The sequence below is a fragment of the Cricetulus griseus genome, chromosome 7, assembly GCF_003668045.3.
Source record: "Cricetulus griseus strain 17A/GY chromosome 7, alternate assembly CriGri-PICRH-1.0, whole genome shotgun sequence".
In the NCBI taxonomy this organism is placed as follows: Eukaryota; Metazoa; Chordata; class Mammalia; order Rodentia; family Cricetidae; genus Cricetulus; species Cricetulus griseus.
In genome coordinates this window covers 48,675,248-48,698,767 of record NC_048600.1, presented here as the reverse complement: position 1 = coordinate 48,698,767, position 23,520 = coordinate 48,675,248, and the positions used below count along the sequence as shown (strand labels likewise).

Below are 23,520 nucleotides of genomic sequence, written 5' to 3'. Positions count from 1 at the left end.
GTGAGAACGTATGTGCCATCAAGGAGCCAGACTTGTAGGTGAGCAAAAATACTCTGGGACTCAACCATACACAGTACCCTCATTATTAAATGCAAATTTGAAAGACAACATAGAGATCTTTCCTATGTTTCTCTGTTCCTAACATCAGCTGAGAGTGTTGGTGAGGTAAAAGCCTACTACCTGCTGGGCAGTAGTGGTGCACACCTTTAACCCCAGAATTCAGGTAGCAGAGGCTATAAATTTGATGCCAGCCTAGACTACAGAGTGAGTTCCAGGACAGCCAGGGTTACACAGAGAAATCCTGTCTCAAAAACAAAAACAAAAACTACCACCACTAACAGCAACAACACATCCCCACCCTCCCACCCTCCACCCCACAGACATAGTACGTAATTAATTGGGTAAAAGTTGGCTTTTATAGTTGGAAATGTATATCCTTTGAAATAAGCAACGTGTGTAGGTTGTAAATATTCATTGCTTGATAAGTGAGTAGAAGAGAGTAAACATGTCAATGAGAAATCATTTGAGTTAATTTGGGCACACTAAAAAGCCATAAGAAGACAAAATAAAGTTCTACAGATGGCAAGATTTTCCTTGAAAGGATAAAGAAGCCAAAGCAAACATAAACTTCAAAGCTCGTCAGGAAGGATGAAGAAAAACAAAGCAATTACAGCAGCAAATTTCACAGAAACAATTTTAGAGCCCTGTTTTAGTATAATTCAGTCTTCAGAATCAAGGCACTCCAATCTCCTACAGGTTTTCCAGTATTCTAGCATATACTCTGTGCCACTCTAAAGTGCTCAACAAATATGTCAACATGGAGTTCTGGAGACAACTGTTAACAAGATGGGGCAAGCTCAACACCTGGGATCCATGGATTCTCTCTCTCTCTCTCTCTCTCTCTCTCTCTCTCTCTCTCTCTCTCTGTCTTCTCTCTCCTCTCTCCTCTCTCCTCTCTTCACTCTCCCCTTCCCCCCTCTTTCCCCTACTCTCTGGTTGAGTGTCTCTGTTTCTTTCTCTGCTTCTCTGTCTCTCTCACAAACACACATGCTGTTATTTGGGTGTTGGAATCCACTGGGAGAAACCAAAGCCTTAGGCTCAATTTAAACTTAGAACAAATGAATTTATTCTTATTGTTAGCAGGACAGCATGCCCTGTGGTAGGAGGTTTAAGGTTGGGTGTATTTGCTTTATTTTTTCCCTGAGACAGGGTTTCTCTAAAGGTGGGCGCCATCACCGCCCAGAACCTTAAGCAGGTTTTACAGAAGCAAAGACAACTGTTGATACTTGCACAGCCCATTATCCTATTCTTTTTTTTTTTATTTTTTTATTTGAATTAGAAACAAGATTGTTTTACATGTCAATCCCAGTTCCCACTCCCTCCCTTCCACCCCTACCACCTCCCCCAACTAAAACCCTACCTATCACATATCCTTCTGCTTCCCAGGGAGGGTGAGGCCTTCCATGGGGGGATCATCAGAGTCTATTATATTCTTTAGGATAGGGCCTAGGCCCACCCCCGTGTGTCTTGGCTCAGGGAGTATTCCTCTATGTGGAATGGGCTCCCAAAATCCACACCTATGCTAGGGATAAGTAATGAACTATTACAGGAGGTCCTGTAGATTTCTGAGGTCTCTTCACTGAAACCCATGTTCTTTGGGTCTGGATCAGTCCCATGCTGGTATCCCAGCTATCAGTCTAGGGACCAAGAGCTCCCCGTTGTTCAGGTCAGCTGTTTCTGTGGGTTTCACCAGCCTGGTCTGGACTCCTTTGCTCATCACTCGTTCTTTTCTGCAACTGGACTCCAGTTCAGTTCAATGATTAGCTGTGGGTGTCTGCTTCTACTTCTACTATACAATGTCATATGAATTAGTCATCAATCTCATTTTCAGAAGAGGGCATTTAAGGTAGCCTCTCCTCTGTTGCTTAGATTGTTAGTTGGTGTCACCTTTGTAGATCTCCAGACCTTTCCCTAGTGCCTGATTTCTCTGTAAACCTAAAATGTCTTCCTCTATTATGTTATCTCCTTTCTTGTTTTCTTCTATTCTTCTCCCAATTCAACCTTTCTGCTCCCTCATGTCCTCCTCACCCTCCTCTTCTCCTCTTCTCATTCTCTTAGCTCCCTCCCCCTCCTCCTTTGCTCCCAATTTGCTCAGGAGATCTTGTCCCTTTCCCCTTCTCCAGGGGACCATGTATGTCTCTCGTAGGGTCCTCCTTGTTTACTAGCTTCTCTGGCAGTATGGTTTGTAGGCTGATAATCTTTTGCTCTATGTCTAAAATCCATGTATGGGTGAGTACATACCATGTTTGTCTTTTTGTGATTAGGTTACCTCGCTCAGAATGGTTTCTTCTAGTTCCATCCATTTTCCTGCAAATTTCAGGATTCCATTTTTTCCCACTGAGTAGTACTCTATTGTGTAAATGTACCACATTTTCTCTATCCATTCTTCAGTTGAGGGGCATCTAGGTTGCTTCCAGGTTCTGGCTATTACAAATAGTGCTGCTATGAACATTGTTGAACAGATGTCCTTGTTGTATGAATGTGCTTCTTTTGGGTATATGCCTAAGAGTGTGATTGCTGGATCTTGTGGTAGACTGATCCCCATTTTCCTGAAGAGTTGCCATACTGATTTCCAAAGTGGCTGTACAAGTTGGCACTCCCACCAGCAGTGGAGGGGTGTTGCCCTTTCTCCACATCCTCTCCAGCATAAACTATCATTGGTGTTTTTGAATTTAGCCATTCTAACAGGAGTAAGATTGTATCTCAGAGTTGTTTTGATTTGCATTTCCCTGATGGCTAAGGATATTGAACACTTTCTTATGTGTCTTTCAGCCATTTTAGATTCCTCTATTGGGAATTGTCTATCTAGTTCTTACCCCACTTTTTAATTTCATTGTTTGATGTTTTGGAGACTCCCTTCTTGAGTCCTTTGTATGTTTTGGAAATCAGCCCTCTGTCAGATGTGGGGTTGGTGAACATCTTTTCCCAGTCTGTGGGCTGCCATTTTGCCTTACTGTATCCTTAGCCTTACAGAAGCTTCTCGGTTTCAGGAATTCCCATTTATCAATTATTGATCTCAGTGCCTGTGCTACTGGTGTAATGTTTAGGAAGCGGTCTCTTGTTCCAAGTAAGTCAAGGTTATTTCCCACTTTGTCTTCTAATAGGTTCAGTTTGGATGGATTGATGTTGAGGTCTTTGATCCATTTGGACTTAAGTTTTGTGCATGGCAATAGCCATGGATCTACCTGTAGTCTTCTACATTCCAGCATCCAGTTATGCCAGCACCACTTGTTGAAGATGCTTTCTTTATTCCATCGTATAAATTTAGCTTCTTTGTCAAAAATCAGGTGTTCGTAGGTGTGTGGGTTAATATCAGGGTTTTCATCTCTATTCCATTGGTCTACTTGTCTATTTTTGTACCAATACCAAGCTGTTTTCAGGACTATAGCTCTGTAGTAGAGCTTGAAGTCAGGGATGATGATGCCTCCTGAAGTTCCTTTATTGTACAGGGTTGTTTTGGCTATCCTGGGTCTTTTGTTTTTCCATATAAAGCTTAATATTGTTCTTTCAAGGTCAGTGAAGAAATGTGTTGGGATTTTGATGGGGATTGCATTGAATCTGTAGATTGCTTTTGGCAAGATTGCCATTTTTACTATGTTGATCCTACCTATCCAAGAACATGGGAGATCCTTCCCTTTTCTAGTATCTTCTTTAATTTCTTTCTTTAGAGACTCAAAATTCTTATGGTACAGGTCTTTTACTTTTTTGGTTAGCATTACCCCAAGGTATTTTATGTTGTTTGTGGAAATTGTAAAGAGTGATGTTTCTTTGATTTCTTTCTCCACGAATGTATCATCTGTATATAGTAGGGCTACTGATTTTTTTGAGTTAATCTTGTATCCTGCCACTTTGCTGAAGGTGTTTATCAGCTACAGGAGGTCCCTGGTAGAGTTTTTCGGGTCACTTATGTAGACTATCATGTCATCTGCAAATAGTGAGAGTTTGACTTCTTCCTTTCCGATTTGTATTCCCTTGATCATCTTTTTGTTGTCTTATTGCTCTAGTTAGAACTTCAAGGACAATATTGAAGAGGTATGGAGTGAGTGGACAGCCTTGTCTTGTTCCTGATTTTAGAGGAATTGCATTGAGTTTCTCTCCATTTAATTGGATGTTGGCTGTCGGCTTGCTGTATATTGCTTTTATTATGTTAAGGTATGTTCCTGTTATTCCTGATCTCTCCAAGACCTTTATCATGAAGGGGTGTTGGATTTTGTCAAAGGCTTTTTCAGCATCTAGTGAGATGATCATGTGGTTCTTTTTCCTCAGTCTGTTTATATGGTGGATGACATTGATGGATTTTCGGATTTTGAGCCATCCTTGCATCCCTGGGATGAAGCCTACTTGATAATGGTGGATGATTTCTCTGATATGTTCTTGGATTCTATTTGCCAGTATTTTATTGAGTATTTTTGTGTCAATGTTCATGAAGGATATTGATCTGTAGTTCTCTTTCTTAGTTGTGTCGTGGGTTGGGTATCAAGGTTATTAAAGCCTCGTAAAAAGAATTTGGCAATGACCTTTCTACTTCTATTGTGTGAAAAATTTTGAGGAGAATTGGTGTTAGCTGATCCTTGAATTTCTGGTAGAATTCTGCACGGAAGCCGTTTGGTCCTGGGTTTTTTTGTTTTGTTTTTTGTTTTTGTTTTTTGGTTTTTTTTTTGTTTTTTTTGTTTTTTGTTTTTTTTTGCTTGGGAGACTTTTGATGACTGCTTCTATTTCATTAGAGGTTATAAGTCTACTTAAGTTGCTTATCTGTTCTTGATTTAATTTTGGTAAGTGAAATCTATCCAGAAAATTGTTCATTTCCTTCAGATTTTCCAACTTTGAGGAATACAGGCATTCGAAGTATGACCTGATGATTCTCTGGATTTCCTCTGTGTCTGTTGTTATGTCCCCTTTTTCATTCCTGATTTTATTAATTTGCATGTTCACTCTCTGCCGTTTGGTAAGTTTAGATAAAGATTTGTCCATCTTGTTGATCTTCTCAAAGAACCAGTTTTCTGTTTCATTGATTCTTTGTATTGTTTTCCTAGTTTCGAAACACTTTATTGATTTCAGCCCTCAATTTGATTGTTCCTGACGTCTACTCCTCCAGGATGTCTTATCAATTGTGCTGTTAATTCTCTAGTGTGATTATTTTCCTGTTTCTCCATGTGGGCACTTAGCGCTATGAACTTTACTCTTAGCACTGCTTTCAAAGTGTCCCAAAGTTTGGGTATGTTGTGTCCGCATTCTCATTGAGTTCTAGGAAATCTTTAATTTCTTTTTTTATTTCTTCCTTGAGCCAGGAATTGTGCAATTGGGCGTTACTTAATTTCCATGAGTTTGTAGGTTTTCTGCAATTCATGTTGTTGAATTCTAACTTTAAAGCATGAGGGTCTGATAAGATACAGGGGGGTATTTTAATTTTTTTGTACCTGTTGAGGTTTGCTATGTTGCCAAGTATGTGGTCAATTTTAAAGAAGGTTCCATGTGGTGCTGAGAAGAAGGTATATTGTTTTGTGTTTGGATGGAATGGTCTATAGATGGGTCCAATTGAGCCATAACTTCTATTAGTTCCTTTGTTTCTTTGTTAAGTTTCTGTCTGGTGTTCCTGTCCAGTGGTAAGAGTGGGGTGTTGAAGTCTCCCACTATAAGTGTGTTTGGTTTTATGTGTGATTTGAGTTTTAGTAATGTTTCTTTTACGAATGTGGATGCCTTTGTATTTGGGGCATAAATGTTCAGAAGTGAGACTTCATCCTGATGGATTTCTCCTGTGATGAGTAGGAAGTGATCTTCATCCCTTTTGATTGATTTTAGTTTAAAGTCCAATTTGTTGAGAATTGCTACCCCTGCTTGTTTCTTGGGTCCATTTGATTGGAAAATCTTTTCCCAACCTTTAATTCTTAGGTACCATCTGTCTTTGAAGTTGAGGTGTGTTTCTTGTATACAGCAGAAGGATGGATTCTGTCTTCTTATCCATTCCGCTAGCCTGTGCCTTTTTATAGGAGAGTTAAGGCCATTAATATAGAGGGATATTAGTGACCATTGATTGTTCATTCTTCTTTGTTTTGGATTTGGTGGTGGTGGTGGAATTGTGTGTGGGTTTCCATCTCATTTTTCTTTTGGCTGTTGGTAAAGTGGGGTTATCTATTGCCTATATTTTTCCAGTTGTAGTTAACTTCCTTGGGTTGCAGTTTTCCTTCCAGAACTTTCTGTAGGGCTCAATTGGTGAATATGTATTGTTTGAATCTGGTTTTGTCATGGAATATCTTGTTTTCTCCATCCATATTGATTGAAAGCTTTGCTGGGTATAGTAGTCTGGGCTGTCATCCAAGGTATCTTATTGTAGGTAGAATATCTACCCAGGACCTTCTGGCTTTCAGAGTTTCCATGGAAAAGTCATGTGCAATTCTGATAGGTTTGCCTTTATGTGTTACTTGACCTTTTTCCTTTGCTACTCTTAATATTTTCTTTTTATTCTGTATGTTTGGGGTTTTGATTATGTGTTGAGGAGACTTTTTTTTTTTTGGTCCAGTCTATTTGGTGTTCCATAGGCTTCTTGTACTTTCATTGGCATATCTTTCTTTAGGTTGGGAAAGTTTTCTTCTATGATTTTGAATATGTTTTCTGTGCCTTTGAGTTGAATTTCTTCACCTTCTTCTATACCTATTATTCTTGGGTTTGGTCTTTTCACAGTATCCCATATTTCCTGGATATTTTGTGTTAGGGATTTGTTAGACTTAAGATTTTCTTTGGTTGATGAGTCTATTTCTCCTAGTGTATCTTCAACTCCTGAGAGTCTCTCTTCCATCTCTTGTATTCTGGTTGTGCTTGCATCTGTAGTTCCTGATCATTTATCCAGCTTTTCTATTTCCAACATTCCCTCAGATTGTGCTTTCTTTCTTGTCTCTATTTCAGTTCTTAGGTCTTGAAGTGTTTCCTTGAAAGATTTGTTGATATCTTGTATTTTTATTTGTTTTTTCTTCCATTTCTTTAAGGGATTTTCTCATATCCTCTTTGAGACCCTCTGTCATTTTCATGCAGATGTTTTTAAGGTCATTCTATTCTGCTTCATCTGCATTGTGATCTTCTGGTCTTGCTGGTGTATGGTCCCTAGTCTCTGGTGGTGTCATATTGGTTTTTCTGTTGTTGAATGTGCTTTTATATTGTCTTCTTCCCATCCTTTCTTCCGGTGGGTGTAGCAGGAGTCTCTTCCTCTCCTGTTGGGTATGGGACCAAGGTTCCCTTAAGGTAGATGCAAACAGTTTCAATACTCTGATGTCTGTCCTTTTCTCCTGGATGGAGGCAGGACTGTTACTGGGGCCTTGGCAGTCTCTGGGTGTGCTGGAGCCTGCCGCCCTTGTTCGGATCCCATGAGCAGACCTCTGGTGTCAGTTGCCCCCGACTAGGGCAGGGGAATCCCATTATCCTATTCTTATCTCACCTGCAGGCCAATAGGATCTCCCAGGTATCTCAGAGCAAAAGGCCGACAGTCCTTAAGGGGTCGCTGACTCCATATTAAGTCTCTCTAGTCATCAGAGGGGACCTTTAAAAATTGTTACTCAGGTCTGAGTACTCTAATGACTGGGGTGGGATAGAGCAGCTCATTTCTGAGCAGGAAAAATCATGGTGCTATCAGGTTAGGGCTGGGTGTCAGGTACCAACATTATAATGCACACATATCTTATGACATGGTCATTTCACTTAGTTTTCAAAAGTTGGCTTCACATGCTGTTTCCCCTCCTACATTTCTTTCTGACAAGGGAACATTCAGAGTTACAAAATGCAGATTCCCAGAATGAAATAAATCTTCATCAGCAAGCCTTCCTTTGCAATAAGACCAGCCCATCCCATAGAGCCGCAGGGCCATACACACAGGTCAGCAGGGATTGCAGGGCATTGGAGAGAAAAATGTGCTAAAAGCAAAGGCTCCAGAGAATTACATCATTTGCACAGTTCATGCGGGGAGAATGTTTTTGCTTGTGAACTGCATGTTCAAAATGAAATCTTGAATTAACCCTAACCTGTTATGAATGTGTTCTGTTGAGAGAAACAAGAGTCACGTTGTCCAGAGGGACAGAATCACAGTAACACATGTGATTCCACAGTCCCTGACACCAGTGGCATATTTATCATTAACACATTTATCATTAATGATTGCTCAGGAGGCCAAGTTTTCCTTGCAGGATCTACTTTTTAATTTTTTAACTTATTAGAGTCCACCGATCATTGCAAGTCAGCTTACAGAAATTTGTCTATGTTCTTTCTCTCTCCTTTGATCCATAACTTTTAAATGTGACTCGTGAGTTCCTCAGACTAAGATGATGGGTCTGAAAAAGTGAATGCTTTTATATGCATAGGGCTTTTATTATATATAAATAAATATATATATACATGTATATGTATATATATATGCTTTTATAGAGATATGACTTTTCTATATATATGCTTTTATAATATATTCTTTTATACAGACAGGGCTTTTATTATATATATGTATATATATATTCTTTAATAATATATGCTTTTATATAGATAGGGCTTTTATAAAGATACCAATGATACCAATACAATGGCCAGAGGCACATGTTGAATCACAGATACCACAGGGATCCAATCTTCCACAAATGAAACTCAGGATATTTAAATAGTGTATTTATTTATCCAAAAAATGGATAAAGTAAAAACAGGAGGGAATCCTGATATGAATTAAGAGAGACTTGAAAATAATCATCTAATGTAATAGTTGGGCTTGTCTGGCTCTTGATTCAAACAAAAAAAGATAAATATGAACTAATAGGAGAAATTTGAATAATGCCCATCTATTATATGAAATTGCAACATGTTTTAAGGTCTAAAGCACAAAGATTTTCATGTATATATATGAGCTTTTGGCCTATGGCTGCCTTAGGCCTGTGAGGGCATTGTCTGTCATGGCAGGAGTATGGGCTTGAGGAAGCTGCTTACCTCATGGAAGACAGAGTGTAGAGAGATGAGAGAGAGAAAGGACGTGTCAGGGTCCCAGTGTCCCCTTCAAGAGGATGCGCTCATAGAAATGAAAGACTTTCAGCTAGCTTCATTTAATAGTTGCACCCCTACCCCCAATCATGCTGATGATCAAACATTTAACACATGGATTTTTGGGTGTGTTTATCCAAACAGCACCCCAATATGTAACCAATTTACCAATTGTCAAATCATTCCCTATATGGACATCTCACCCTCCTTGAACCTTGAATCCCATTGTTAGAGCTTTCTCCACACAAATACCACCCTACATGCTTCAGTCTCTGAAGTGCTAGGACCAGCTATCTCCTTTCCATCCCAGCATAGATGCTCTTCTCACACTTAGTGGGCTTCAGAATCCTATTCTACATTTTTATCCAAGTTCCTGGTCTCTGCAGGCACACTGGGTTTATACCTTGATAAGAATACCAACTCAATAGGTCAAAACACTCATAGACACTCACATCCCTCATTTAGTCTCTGACACCCCAAAAGGACTACAATCATGTGTAGGTGCATTCCTTGCTCTGTTGAAACACTTTTTTGTGTGTGTGTTTGTGACCAAGCCCACATATATAGACATCTTTTTCATAATTGGGCCACAGCGAAGCTTTTGCTACAACTGGTGTGGACTGTGCTTTAGGAGTAGCCCAAATTAGGTGTTTATGACCCAACAACTTTACCATCAAAAGTGTCCTGGGTGAACAAGAAACTGTATGCTCAGCCCATGTATAAGCCAAACTTGGCAAGACATTTTAGAAATAGTTTTCAGCCAGGCAGTCCATCTTGTAATGGGAAAGCTGGGGGACAGAAGAAGAAAAGAGAAAGAAAGGCTGAGGATTTGGCTTTCTTAGGCTCTATCTTAGTTAGGGTTTCTGTTGTTATGAAGAGACACCTTGAACATAGAAACTCTTATAAAGGAAAATATTTAATTGGGGTGGCTTACAGTTCAGAAGTTTAGCCATTAACATCATGGGACATGACATGCTGGCAGACATGGTACTAGAGAAGGTACCTACATCTTGACCTGCAGGCAACAGGAAGTTGTCTGAACTAGGCATAGCTTGAGCATAAGAGACCTCAAAGTCCACCCCATAGTGATACACTTACTCCAACAAGGCCACACCTACTAATAGTGCCACTCCTTTATGAATTTATGGGGGTAATTATATTTAAACTACCACAGGTTCCTTTATTTTTCCTTATCAAAAGAAACTTTCCTGGTTAGCTGGGTGTTCTCACAGTAGATTTGAGATATCACTGCACTGGCAGAAAGCATTAGCCTTAGTTTCTAAGAAATAGTATGTTTTTGCCTATTCAAGCACTATTACTATCCAAAGTAATATATATATATATATATATTATAATACATTAATATATATAATATATTAAAGAATTTATTTATTTATTTATTTATTTATTTATTTATTTATTTATTATGTATACAGTGTCCTGCCTGCAGGCCAAAAAAGGGTACCAGATCTCATACAGATGGTTGTGAGCCACCATGTGGTTGCTGGGAATTGAACTCAGGACCTCTGGAAGAGCAGTCAGTGCTCTTAACCTCTGAGCCATCTCTCCAGCCTCCACAAAGTAATATATTTTTATACAATATATTATATAATATAAAAATATACCTATTACTACTAGATATGTTTTACTTCAAATTAATTTTGCAAAAACAATAATTGTTGCATAGATTGATATAATCTAAATTAATCTCATAACAACTTTTTAAAATAAGGCACTTGAAAAACTGGTGTGTCTATTTCTAGGAGTAAACATTTGTGCAAAAAATAGGCTTTTGCTATAATAACTTTTTCTCTAACCCATTCTCTCTTAGAATTTATACATTTTATGTATTCCATTTTACTTTAAAGATACATTAATTTTTATAGATTTTATTTAAATTAGAAACAATCTTATTTTACATATCAATCCCAGTTCCCTTTCCCTCCCATCCCCCCATGCTCCCCACCAACCCCCCTATCCCATCTCCCATCTACTCCGCAGGGAGAGTGAGGCATTCCATGAGAAATCATCAAAGTCTGTCAAGTCATTTGGGGCAGGGCCTAGGCCCTCCCCTGTGAAGATACATTATTTTTTAAAGATGTGTGTGTGTGTGTGTGTGTGTGTGTGTGTGTGTGTTCGTGTGTGTACTATTGCTTAGTCAAGACCATTGTGCAATGACAGTAAGGAGCTATGTTCATCTTTTCTGATTGGCCTTTCCTCCAGTTTCACACAGTTCCCATCTTCAATAAGAATATGAATAAGACATAATCAGATCACATGGGAATTTTCATTACAATATGATTTTTCTCATTATAAAAATGAACCACACTGTGCAGTTTCCATCACTTAGCGGGTTAAATTGCCTGTCTTGTAAGAATGAATGACACACATTTACTGATTTTTGTTTTATGCCATACTAGGAACTGCACCTAAGGTCTTATGTGAAATAGACAAATGTTGTGTATTAAATCTCCCTCCCCTCTTTTTGATTTTGGCATCATGTACCATTATGTTATCAGGTATTTAGTTATGGTTATGAGAAAAGTAGTTAATGCATGCAGTCAGCATTTGAATCTATCTATGTTATTTGATTCTACAGTTTGTTTTCCTAAACACTGTCCTCTACTGCTTTAACTCATGTCATCACTTACAGCAACATGACATTGCTTATAAAATTCTTTGTATTATAGACTTGTCATCTTGATCTCAGAAATAACAACTTAGAGACACTAGGTAAATTTCGTAAAGGGCCAGAAGTATGCTACTCTGACAAACTATGTTCCTTGACAGAGCACAAAGATCGAAACCCACTTGGAAGGCTAGTTTGCATAATAGAAGATAATCCTGAAATTACTAAGGGCTTTAATGTTTTTCCTTTAATTGGATTTTGTGGAAGAACTGAATTATCTGACATCCTGGAGCATCTTCTGTGCTCATTTTAATAGCTTCAGTGACACAATTCTATCTTAAATTTTATTGAGTGACAAAAGAAATGGAATCAAGGCAGAGACTGGAGGATCTCTGTGAGTTCGAGACCAGCCTGGTCTACAAGAGCTAGTTCCAGGACAGCCTCCAAAGCTACACAGAGAAACCCTGTCTCAAAAAACCAAAAAAAATAAAATAAAATAAAAATAAAAAATAAAAAAGATATGGAACCAAATGCATATTTTGTTGACTGACAATCATAGAAGGGAGGGATCGTTGAAACAGTAATCTTAAGCAGTCTCTCATATTTAAAGGTAAAAAAATATTTGGTTTCTGTGTTTCTAGATTTTCTGGTGAACTCACAGGATAACCAGTATTCTCTGCTGTCTGTTTTGCAAGCCTATATTTATGTCATTTCTCCTCTGGAGATGAGAAAAAACAGGAAACACCCCCAAATCGCATAATCATTTCTCCTTCCAGAACCTAAAATTGAAGCTGACAGAAATATGACTTTTAAACAATAGTTTTAAAAGGTACTTGAGATCAAAAAGTCAGGCAAAGGCGGTAGATAATTATAATGGGATATTACATAGCATATGTGATGGAAAAAACATTGGTGTCTGGGATATGGAGCTAAGTGTTATACTGTGGGAATCATTGCTGAGATTGGGCATCAAAAACCTCAGACATGAAACTTAAGGAATAGGAGTGAAAGTCTTGGAGAAACAAGTATGAAAACTAGAAAAAGGGTAATCTCTAGGAAGCTCATATACTTTAAGAGAGAGCCTGCTTCTAAAGAAAAATAAGGCGAAAGGTGACCTGAAAAGGTGACCTCTGACCTCCACACACACACCTTGGCATGTGAATGCTCTTCCTACCAGCAATAAGTCTTTTTTCTTTCTTTCTTTTTTAACAGAAGGATGAGCATACTAAAAAAATTTCAAGGTTTAGATGTTGAGTAGCAGGTATAAGGATTCATTACTATGGAAAACCTATGAAAACCCAGGATCAAGAGTGGCAGTTATGGGGGTCCTGAGTGCTCACTGTGCCTGCTGCTGGTATGCCTCACCTTGGTGCTGCCAGCCTCGGAGACAAAACTTTTTGTCAAAAGAACATGCCTCATAAGTCCTGGTGAGGAAGCGCCATGCAAATACCTTGCTTGAAGAAGCTAAAAAGGGCAATCTTGAAAGAGAATGCATCGAAGAACTCTGCAATATAGAGGAAGCCAGGGAGATCTTTGAAAACAATCCTGAAATGGATTCTTTTTATCCAAAATATTTGTGTTATCTGGGCACGTTCCTCGCTGGCGTGTTCAGTGCTACAAGGCAGTCTGTTAATGCTTACCCTGACCTCAGGAGCTGGCCAATGCCATCCCAGAGCAATGTAATCCTATGCCATGCAATGAAGATAGGTATTTGAGCTGCAGTGATGGCCAAGCTGCTTTCACGTGCATCTGCAAACCAGGATGGCAAGGAGACAAGTGCCAACTTAATGTAAATGAATGTAAAGATCCCTTACATGAAAATGGGGGTTGCAGCCAGATATCCTTGCGACTACACTCCTGGAAGTTACCACTGATCCTGCAGAAAGTGGCTTTGCTATGCTTTCAGAAAAAAAAAAAAAAAAACATGGATGAGTGCTCTCTGAAGCCCAGGATTTGTGGCACAGCTGTGTGCAAGAACACTCCAGGAGACTTTGAGTGTGAATGTCCTGACGGCTACATATATGATCCCTCATCAAAGTCTTGCAAAGATCTAGATGAATGGTCTGAGAACATATGTGCTCAACTATCTGTCAATTATCCCAGAGGCTACTCTTGTGACTGTGATGGGAAGAACAGATTCAAGCTTGCCCAATATCAGAAGAGTTATGAGGGTATTCCAGTGTGCCTTCCCTTGAACCTTGACAAAAATTATGAATTATTATACTTGGCTGAGCAGTTTGCAGGAGTTGTCTTATATCTGAAATTTCGTTTGCCAGAAATTACCAGATTTTCAGCTGAATTTGATTTTCAGACATATGATTCCGAGGGCATCATGCTGTATGCAGAATCTCTTGATCACTCAAATTGGCTCCTGATTGCACTTTGTGATGGAAAAATTGAAGTTCAGTTTAAGAATGAGTTTTCAACCCAAATTACAACCAGAGGCAATGTTATTAACAATGGTATATGGAACATGGTATCTGTGGAAGAATTAGATGACAGTATTAGCATTAAAATAGCTACAGAAGCTGTGATGAATATAAATAAACTTGGGAACCTTTTAAAACCTACAGATGGATTTCTGGACACCAAAATATACTTTGCACGATCGTCTCAGATAGTGGAAAACGCACTCATTAAGCCAATTAACCCTAACCCTCTTCACCAAAGAAACTAGGAAACATGAAGGACTCTAAGGGATAAATGGTCCCCAGGAATGGAAGTGGCATGAACTCCTGAACTAATTGGGAGCATGAGGGGAGGGGGAAGGGAGCTGCTACAATAAGAGCAAGAGAAGAGGAGTAGAGGAGAGAAAATGGAGGGGCAGAAATACTGAGTTGGGGGAAGAATAGAAGAGAGAGAGCAGGATGAGAGATACCATATCAGAGGGAACCACTATAGGTCCAAGAAGAGATCTGGAACCAGGGAGATCTCCAGAGACCTACAAGGATGACACGATCTGACAATCCAGGCAATGGTGGAGAGGATAACCTAAAAGCCCTTCCCCTAAAATGAGATTGATGACTTCTCTTTATGCCATCCTAGAGCCCTTATCCAGTGGCTGATGGAAGCAGAGACAGAGATCCACAAATATACACTGAGCTGAAATTGGGAATTTAGTTGAAGAGAGGGAGGAATGAAGAGCGAAGGGGTCTGTACCAGGTTGGAGAAACCCACAGGAACAATTGGCCTGAACAAGGGAGAGCACATCGACCCCAGATGCTGTCGGGGAGGCCAGTATAAGACTGATGCAGACCCCTGAACATGGATGTCAATAAAGAGGCCTCTGTACTCCAGGGAGCCTCTGGTGGTGGATTAGTATTTTTCCCTGGTGCAAGAAGGGACTTTGAGAGCCCATCCCACGTGAAGGGTTACACTCTGTCCGTGGACACATGGGGAAGGGCCCAGGACCAGCAAAGGAAGATTTGGTGGACTTTGCAGAGCCCCCATTGAGGGCCCTACCCTGCCTGGGGAGTGGTGGGTGGATGGAGTGGGGGGTAGGCTGGGGGTGGGGGAGGAGAGATGGGGGTGAGGGGAGGGAGAGGGAGAATGGACTTACATGTGAAACAAGCTTGTTCCTTAAATAGAACTAATAGAGAGAGAGAGAGAGAGAGAGAGAGAGAGAGAGAGAGAGAGAGAGAGAGAGGCTGGAACTTGATGAAACAAGCAGCTTTAGGTACAAAGGAAATTATTCAAGGAAAACAAAATAAGTATTCCTTCCTCGTGGTGGTGAAGGACTTCTACTACCCTGGTTCTGGAATTGCTCGGTTCAGCATAGATTACAATAATGTAACTAATGCAAAGAGCTGGCAAATAAATGTGACCTTGAATATTCGTCCATCCACTGGCTCTGGAGTTATGCTTGCCTTGGTTTCTGGAGACAAAGTGCCCTTTGCCTTGTCCTTGGTGGGCTCCAGCTCTGAAAATTCTCGGGATATTGTGGTATTTGTTGAAAATTCCGTGGTGGCTAGAATAAGAGGCCATAACTCTGCTCTGACCAGCAATCCCAACTGAAATGTAACATTAGCAGAAATGGCCTGGAACTGTGGAGCCCACTTAAGAAAGAAGTCATCTACTCTAAAGATCTTCAAGGGCAACTAGCAGTCTTGGACAAAGCAATGAAAGGAACTGTGGTCACTTACCTAGGTGGCATTCCAGATCTTTCCTTTAGTTCCACACCAGTAAATGCCTTTTACAGTGGCTGCATGGAAGTGAACAACAACGGTGTGCTCTTGGATCTGGATGAAGCCATTTCTAAACATAATGACATCAGAGCTCAATTATGTCCTTCAGTTAGGAAAATCTAGAAGAATGTCTAAAGTCTGTTTTCTGTGCTTATGTCCCTTTCCCTGTAATTATGCTCACGCCCCTATCACCAGCTGGCAGGCATCACCTGTAATATGCAATGTTTGAAATGATGTGTACTTTGTCCTTCAGGTTTTTGTTATATAAATCACATTTTTTTAAAAAAAATAGTCTTTTCTGTTGCAGTCTAGAAATGAGACACACGAAAATTTTAAATTTCAATCTATTTGCTATAAGTGACACTGCTTTAGTTTGTTATTTTAAAAGTAAGATTTCACCATCATTGAAGTAGTATTTAAGTATCTAATTTTTTTTGTCAGAAAGCAAGTCAGTTAAACCCAAACAAAAGCTTGTATAACTAAATGCTAACAGTTGCAGATAGACCCTGTATTTTTGTTGCTCCTCCCTGCCCACCACCATGTAGGCAGCAGAGCTGATACACACTGAATGTAAATAGGAAGTCTGGAAGCTTTATCCCAATTAGTTCCTTGGAGTGGGGAGAGGCTAGCTCAGGCTTCATCTTTCTTTCACCTAGATTTACACTTGAGCCAATACCTTCTGTGAATTAGAGAACAAGGGCAGATTGTTCTGGAAGCAGCAGCACTTGAAGGTTGCCTTGAAGGCATTGATTTCTATCGGAGACACCAGTTTAAAGTGTAAGGGGTGTTGCTGGGCGTTGGTGGTCTTTAATCCCAGAGGCAGTCAGATCTCTGTGAGTTCGAGGCCAGTCTGGCCTCCAGAGCAAGTGCCAGGATAGGCTCCAAAGCTACACAGAGAAACCCTGTCTCAAAAAACCAATAAATAAATAAAAAATAAAGTGTAAGGGGTGTGAACACTGGGTGGACACATTTCCCAAATTGGCCACACAGGGTCTGAATTGGAAAGGCAGCAGCCCATCAGTGAGGAGGAGAGTGAACACGTGGAAAACTGTATAGTTTTCCTTCACCCTGGGTTTGCATTACTATAGCTGGCTTGAATGTGATTGTTGAAGTTAAAATGTGATGGAGAGTAGAGTGGATTTTTTAACAAAAGGATAAAGATAAGAGGGATGCTGGAAATGGTTCCGTTCTGACTTTGTAATGAAAGAAATATGGAGGTAAGTTTGTCAAGTATTTGCTGGTAGTGCATCGCAGGTGGCAGGCTGGTTTGTTGTTCCTGAATCGATCATTTCAGGTGTGTATCAGACATCTGGTTGCCGTCTGAGATATTAAATTTTATTTTACTGTAGACATTTTACATCACATGAAAAATAATAAAGTGATATGTATCTTTAAAGTATAAAAAAAGAGTGGAAGTTTTGACAGACTAGAAATAATGACATCGTACCTTGGATTAGATCTGTCACTGAAAACAATTATGGAAATGGAACAATTATAAATTAGGTCAAATTGTGTGCATATTTTGTTATATATGATAAATAGACATAAAACAAATATGAATATATATTTAACAACAACTATAACACACCTACATGTATACATACTATGCCAGACAATTAAAGATTACTACTTAAGACACTAAGGAACCACAAATGAGAACAGAGATTAATTGGTCACACTCTTTGAGAAAATAAAAGCACCATTCCTGCCTCCCCCAGTGTATTTTCTGAGTGTTAGCAAGAAGTAACAGATAAATAGCAAGCAGTCATATCAATACACTTAAGAGTAGATAGCTGTTGGAGCTGGGGAACAAATGCCTTTGGGATTTGAGGCACAAAATTCTAGAGAGAAGAAAAATGCAGAGATGTGAACTTCAAAATCTGTTTACAAAGCCCCTGCCAATAATTGGTTAACTCCTAAGGCACAAATGGAAAAGAAGAGTCTTCAGGAAAGCCACTGTAGCTGTAGCACCAGAATTGTGGAAGGAAGCTTTTAGCAACTGTACAGCACTGGGAGATTGATTGTGTCCATGCTCTACAAGGTAAACACCCCAGAACATTAGTTATAAGACCTGGAAAAAGAGCATAAGCTAAGAGTAAGGACAAGTTGAAGTAAACTAGCATCAGAATGCCTAAAAACAAGCATTTTTAGGATGGTGAAATCTACTCTTGCCCTAGTGATATAAAAATGAGAATGCTGGTACAGCTAAAGCCTCTCTGGTTTTTCTTTCATACTATCTGAATTAGAGAAGACATTGGGCTAGGGAAATAGCCAACATAGAGAACAGGACCAAATACTGAAAATTGGATGACTCAGGTGGTTGAGACTGGAGTTATTGTATAAGAACTTTATATATGAGCAAAATATTAAGAAAATAGAGGGTGGTGTGCACTCCTTTAATCCCAGCACTGGGGAGGCAGAGGCAGGTGGGTCTCTATGAGTTCAAAGCCAGCCCAGTCTATAGAGCAAGTTCCAGGACAGTCAGAACTACACAGAAAAACTCTGTCTCAAAACACCAAAACCAGTTGGGCAGTGTGGCAAGTGCTTTTAATCTCAGCACTCAGGAGGCAGGGGCAGGTGAATCTCTGAGTTCAAGGCCAGCCTGGACTACTGAGTGAGTTCCAGGACAACAACAACAACAACAAATAGAGAACAGAAAAAGAATTTGATCAGAACTTTGGAACTTATTTTAAAAGTAGGAGGAGTCAAATGAAAAATTTGGAGTTGAAACCGTTATAAGTGATGAATTTAAAAGGGGTTATACAGCAGTTTAGACATAGCAGAATTGAGTTTCTACTGAGTGGGCAATGGGTCAGTAGGAAATACTCAGTTTTAAGCTTGTATGTATGCACACACACAAGAAATACAAGAGTGCAAGAGGCATGCATGAATAATACATCAAAAACTTCTAACATACATGGACTTGGTGTTACACAATGAAAGAAAGAGGACACAACAGTATTTAAAAAAATACTGGTCAATATTTTTCACACACTGATGAAAAATGTCAGATCATATGAGAGAAACTATGAATTTCAAGCAGAATGAATATAACACACAGATTTAATGACAAACTCAACCTGGTCAAGAGCAAAGAGAAAGAAAAAAAAACCTTCAAGTATTAACAGCACAGCATCTTCAAAGGGGCAATAATCAGATTGATGGCTGACTCTGAAATGGAATAATGACAACCAGAAGACAATGGAAGGTCATCTCTAAAATATCAAAAGCTTAAAAAAAAATAAATGACTAAAATGGAACTTTATACCCAGAAAAAGTACCTTTAAAATTAGTGAAATAAAAAAACGCTTTCAAATTAGCAAAAACTGAGAGAACTTGTCACTATACGTAAAGTAAGAAAAATTTAAGGAAAACTTCTTAAATACAAAGGACAAGGCCCCCAATGGAAATGTTGAACTCTGGAGAAATGAAGAGTGACTAGGAATGAGTGCCTCCGATCCCATCTCTGTTCTAATAACCCCTTATCCCAATGAAATCATTTGGTGTAAAATATAAGGTTCATATAAAACTGTAGACAAGCCAGAATTTTACAGTTTAATGCCACATATACAGTCAGTTTAATTTTAACTCAGTAAAGTTGAAAAAAAATTTAACCAAACAATGGGAGTTTGGGCACTGGGGGTTAGAAGTTAAGGACATCTGTTGCATATGGGGGTCAAAGCTGTCAGTGTATTTAGAGGACAAGAACATCTGTGGAGATGTGGGACTTGGGACCCACGGACAATGTATTTGTTTCAGAGTCCTGGCCGATTTACTATTATTATATGTATGCAAGTGATGCAGGAATCTGCTAAAGCAGTTGGATCTCCACAAGCTGGAGCTGCAGGCAGTTGTGAGCTTGTGGGTGCTCTCCATTGCTGAGCCGTGGCTTCCGACCTATGGCGGATTTAAGAGCTAGCGGAAGCAAGCCGTGGCACACACCTATATGCCTGTACTCAGGACGCACGGAGATGAAGATGACGATAAAGTTCGAGGCCAGCCTGGTCCACATAGTTGCAGGCCGGGCAGGTGAGACCGTGTCTTCAAAAAATGTCGGCTGCCATGGCGGACAGTTGGGTCGAGGTGGTGGGTTAGAGGGCAGAGGTCAGAGGCTCACACCTGAGGAGGCAGCGGTTACAACAGGAGCGCACCGGCAGTTGGGCGTAGGCGCCCTGAGGACACGCCCCTCCGCCCCTCCAGCCCCGCCCACTCCCGCTCCCGGCTCCAAGCGGAGCGCGCCGACGACAGGGAGCGAGCAGCGTGGGGATCCCGCGGCGGTCGGGCTCGCGCGGCGCCCTCGCTCCCCCTCCCCTCGGCCCTAGGGCCGCGCGGCCCGCGCCGCTCTGGGAAGATGGCGCTGCACTTCCAGGTCAGTGCGGCCAGGCTGCGGGCCTAGAGCGCCGGCGGCGGGCGGTGGGGGTCCCAAGGCCGCGACCCCGAGCACAGCCCCTTGCCCGGGGACGGTGTGGCGGCGGGCGCAGAAGAGCGGGTTACGCTCGGCCGCCGGAGTCTGCCCTCGTCGGCTCGTCTGCAGCGGCGTCGGGCAGGTGGGAGCCGGGGCGGAGGGACCACCATCCGTCCCTCATGCCCAGCCCACGGTCGGCGCCCTCCCGGGGAGTCTGAGCTCGGAGGCCCGGGTGGCGGCAGCGCGGCAGCGCGGCTAGAGGACTGTCATTGGCCGGAGGCGGGCGGGCGGGTCGGGGCGCGGCGCGGCCGGGAGCGCGCAGCCTCATTGGCGGAACCTCGGGGCTGGGCGCGGGCTGCGCTGGAGGGATGCGGCGCCGTCTGCCTGATGGGTCCGGCACTTTTCGGGTCTTCCGCCCTACGGACGTCTACTGAGCCTCCCCACTATGTCTGTACAGTGGCGGAGAGTTCTGGGGATGCAGAGCGACATCAGCCACCACTCTTGTCCTTTTAGAGCGTGCGGTAATTACTGCACACGTGAAAACTGTTATGGTAGAATTAGTCACGGGATATCGCGGGAGCACAGAAAGCAAAGCGGGCGGTCAATCGTGTGTGCGGAGTGCAGCCTCCACTTGTTACTTGGTTCCTATTTCTGGTACATACGCCTCTGAGCAAACTCCTGCCTTTTACCCTCAGGAACTTAGGAAATGTAGGAACTGTAGATGTACAGGTAAAGAGGAAGGGAAGACTACTGAGGGGGAAAGGCGGTGTGGGCAAAGCAAAGAATCGTGGAAGACCTTGATATACTGGGCAAGCATGTTCCTGGGTCCTAAGACTAATTTGAAAAGAAAGAGCCCAGGGGAGGTTGTGGATGGCAGGTGATCTTAGAGAAGTTGGCAGAGTATTAACTTGGTGACAGTGTGTCTGAGTGTTACATTCCCTTTGTACACTTACCCGGATCCTCTGGTCACACGAACTTACTCCTTTATGACTTCTTCTAAGGGGTATTTCCAACCAGGAAATGGACCCACACTTTATGCTTTAACTTACCCTTTTGCTGTTTGTTTAAGGGTCCCCAGGTCAGAATTATGTATTTATTATCACTTTAGTAAATATGCCAAATTTTTACAGGGAGAACTTTTTGTGAACCGTAAATAGATAATGAGATGTACACAGTGCAGGTATGTCTTGAGTAAATTAAGAGAGTATGGAAGAACTTTGGAACTTTTTTGGATTTGGAAAGATGGTGCCTGGTAAATTGCCAAGTCCTGGGAGCCTTCTTCATACTCAAGTTCAATATTAGAAAAAATTAGATGTTGATGCCCATACTGGTCATATCATTCCCAGAAATATACATTAAAGTGACTTTTTTTTTTAATGTGATACTGGCTAAGTCAGGACTATTCTCTTCATCCTAGATCTTCTCTCCAGATTCTTAGGGTTCTGGTGTTCTTTGCGTACCCTGGTGTTCATTCTGCAGTCCCTACTTGAACTGGCCTTTCCCAGTCTCACAGCTTCAAATTAACCCTGCCCTGAAGCAGTGAAGAAAGTGCAAGTAGTGTTAGAGACAGATAACAGTGCAGAGGGCAAAGTAAAAACAAAAACAGGATTAAACAAGCAAACATCTATGGTTAATAAAGTGACATTTTTAGGGCATTGTTTCAGTGTCTTTTTCATACTTGGTAATTATGTGGCTTATTGACATAAATGCCCACAGGGCAACATTGCAAGTGTGCATTGGTCGGCCATGCTGTGCTTTTCTCCTTGAGTCCATGCCTGGGCTCCCAGGAAGGCATCATTCCTACAGTCGGTTCATTCACAACCATCCTAGTTAGGAGCCAGTGAGTTAGGGTATACTCTGTCTCCAAAGAAGAAATGGGTCCGGGTTATCTTTGAGGAGGAGGTCCAGGTGGAGGAGCACAAGGAGCAAAGACAGACTTGGGAATAAGTAGCCTAACAATGATATTGGAGAAAGCTTAGTGGAGGGTTTTGCTCTCTGAATGGTTCTGGAATCAGAGACTGTTAGCTGTTCTTTTTAATCCCCACTTAGGCTGGATGTTCTAGATGTGACTGAGAAATAAACAATGTTAGTGTGATGAAGAGTGATTTGGGAAAAGTAGTTGTTAGTCTGAACTTTGGCAATCACTGGATTACTTCCCTTTTCTATCTTAACCCACAGTTGTTTCAGATATTTTCTGCCTGTAATTTCAGTAGTGAGACTTGGAAAAGCTTTGATTACTCAATAAGTGCATGTCAGATCCCAAAGCTTGTGCTCATTCCATTGGGCCAGTGACTTTTCAAATCAGTGTCTTTGAGCACCCCCCCCCCAAACAACTTTCTTCTCATTCAAGCAGCCTCTGGAGAAATCCAGGACATTGGAGGCCACATTAAAAGATTTTTAATTGGTCCAATGTTTGAGTATTAGTGGAATCTTTACAGAGAAGCAGTTGATAGAACTTGATGAGTATAAGTAAATTGGTATATACCTGGAGTTGACCAAACTGTAGTTTAAGACATGGTCCATAAAACTCCTGCCACCAATAGCAAATTCAGGGATTACCCACAATCACCCACAGGTCTGACAGTTCATCAGTAGAGCTCACAGAGTTCATCAAAAGCTATCAAATTCATAATTGTGATTCACTATAGGGAAAGAATGCAGAATAAAATTGACTAAAGGGAGGATAATCTATGAAGGTGCTAAAGTACGTCTTCTTTTGTCCTCAGGACAGGACATTCTCCTGGTATTCATATTGTGTGTACTACTGCAAGATGGGAAGGCTCACCTACTCTTTAGTACCCACAGTACTTATTGAGGCTTTATTACTTAAACATGACTGATAATTTCTAGTTCCACTGATAACCTGTGACCCAAAATCCTCACCCTAAACTAAAACCCAGAACCTGTGACTACCAGGTATGGTCGGTGCTTGTCCTAAAAAAACTCCTGTCAACTATGACATCGATTATCTACCAGTAATTGAGGACAAAGGCCAGACCTCTTTTTGTGCAAGACTTCTGTCTTCAGGTTTCTATTGCTATGAAGAAACACCATGACTGTGGCAGCTCTTATAAAAGAAAAACATTTAGTTTTGGTGGCTTACATTTTCAGAGGTTTAGTCCATTTTTATCATGATGTGACATGGTGGTGTTCAGGCAGACATGGTGCCCTACGTCTTGGCTTGCAGGCAACAGAAAGTAATCTGTGATATTGGGTGGTATCTTGAGCATATGAGACCTCAA

General features: G+C 41.0%; 1 protein-coding gene and 1 pseudogene across 3 annotated transcripts in view; both read left to right on the top strand.

The window, feature by feature from the left end:
* Positions 1-11,559: 11,559 nt before the first annotated feature.
* Positions 11,560-15,996, top strand: LOC113836626 (annotated as a pseudogene).
* Positions 15,997-20,090: 4,094 nt separating this feature from the next.
* LOC100762081 (ran-binding protein 17) overlaps positions 20,091-23,520 on the top strand; it is a 276,621-nt gene continuing 273,191 nt past the window's right edge. For all 3 annotated transcript variants that reach the window (XM_027425205.2, XM_027425204.2, XM_027425203.2), the window contains exon 1: positions 20,091-20,242. In XM_027425205.2, coding sequence (XP_027281006.1) covers positions 20,225-20,242 — 18 coding nt within the window. In that variant the 5' untranslated portion in view covers positions 20,091-20,224. The remainder of the gene's footprint in view (positions 20,243-23,520) is intronic.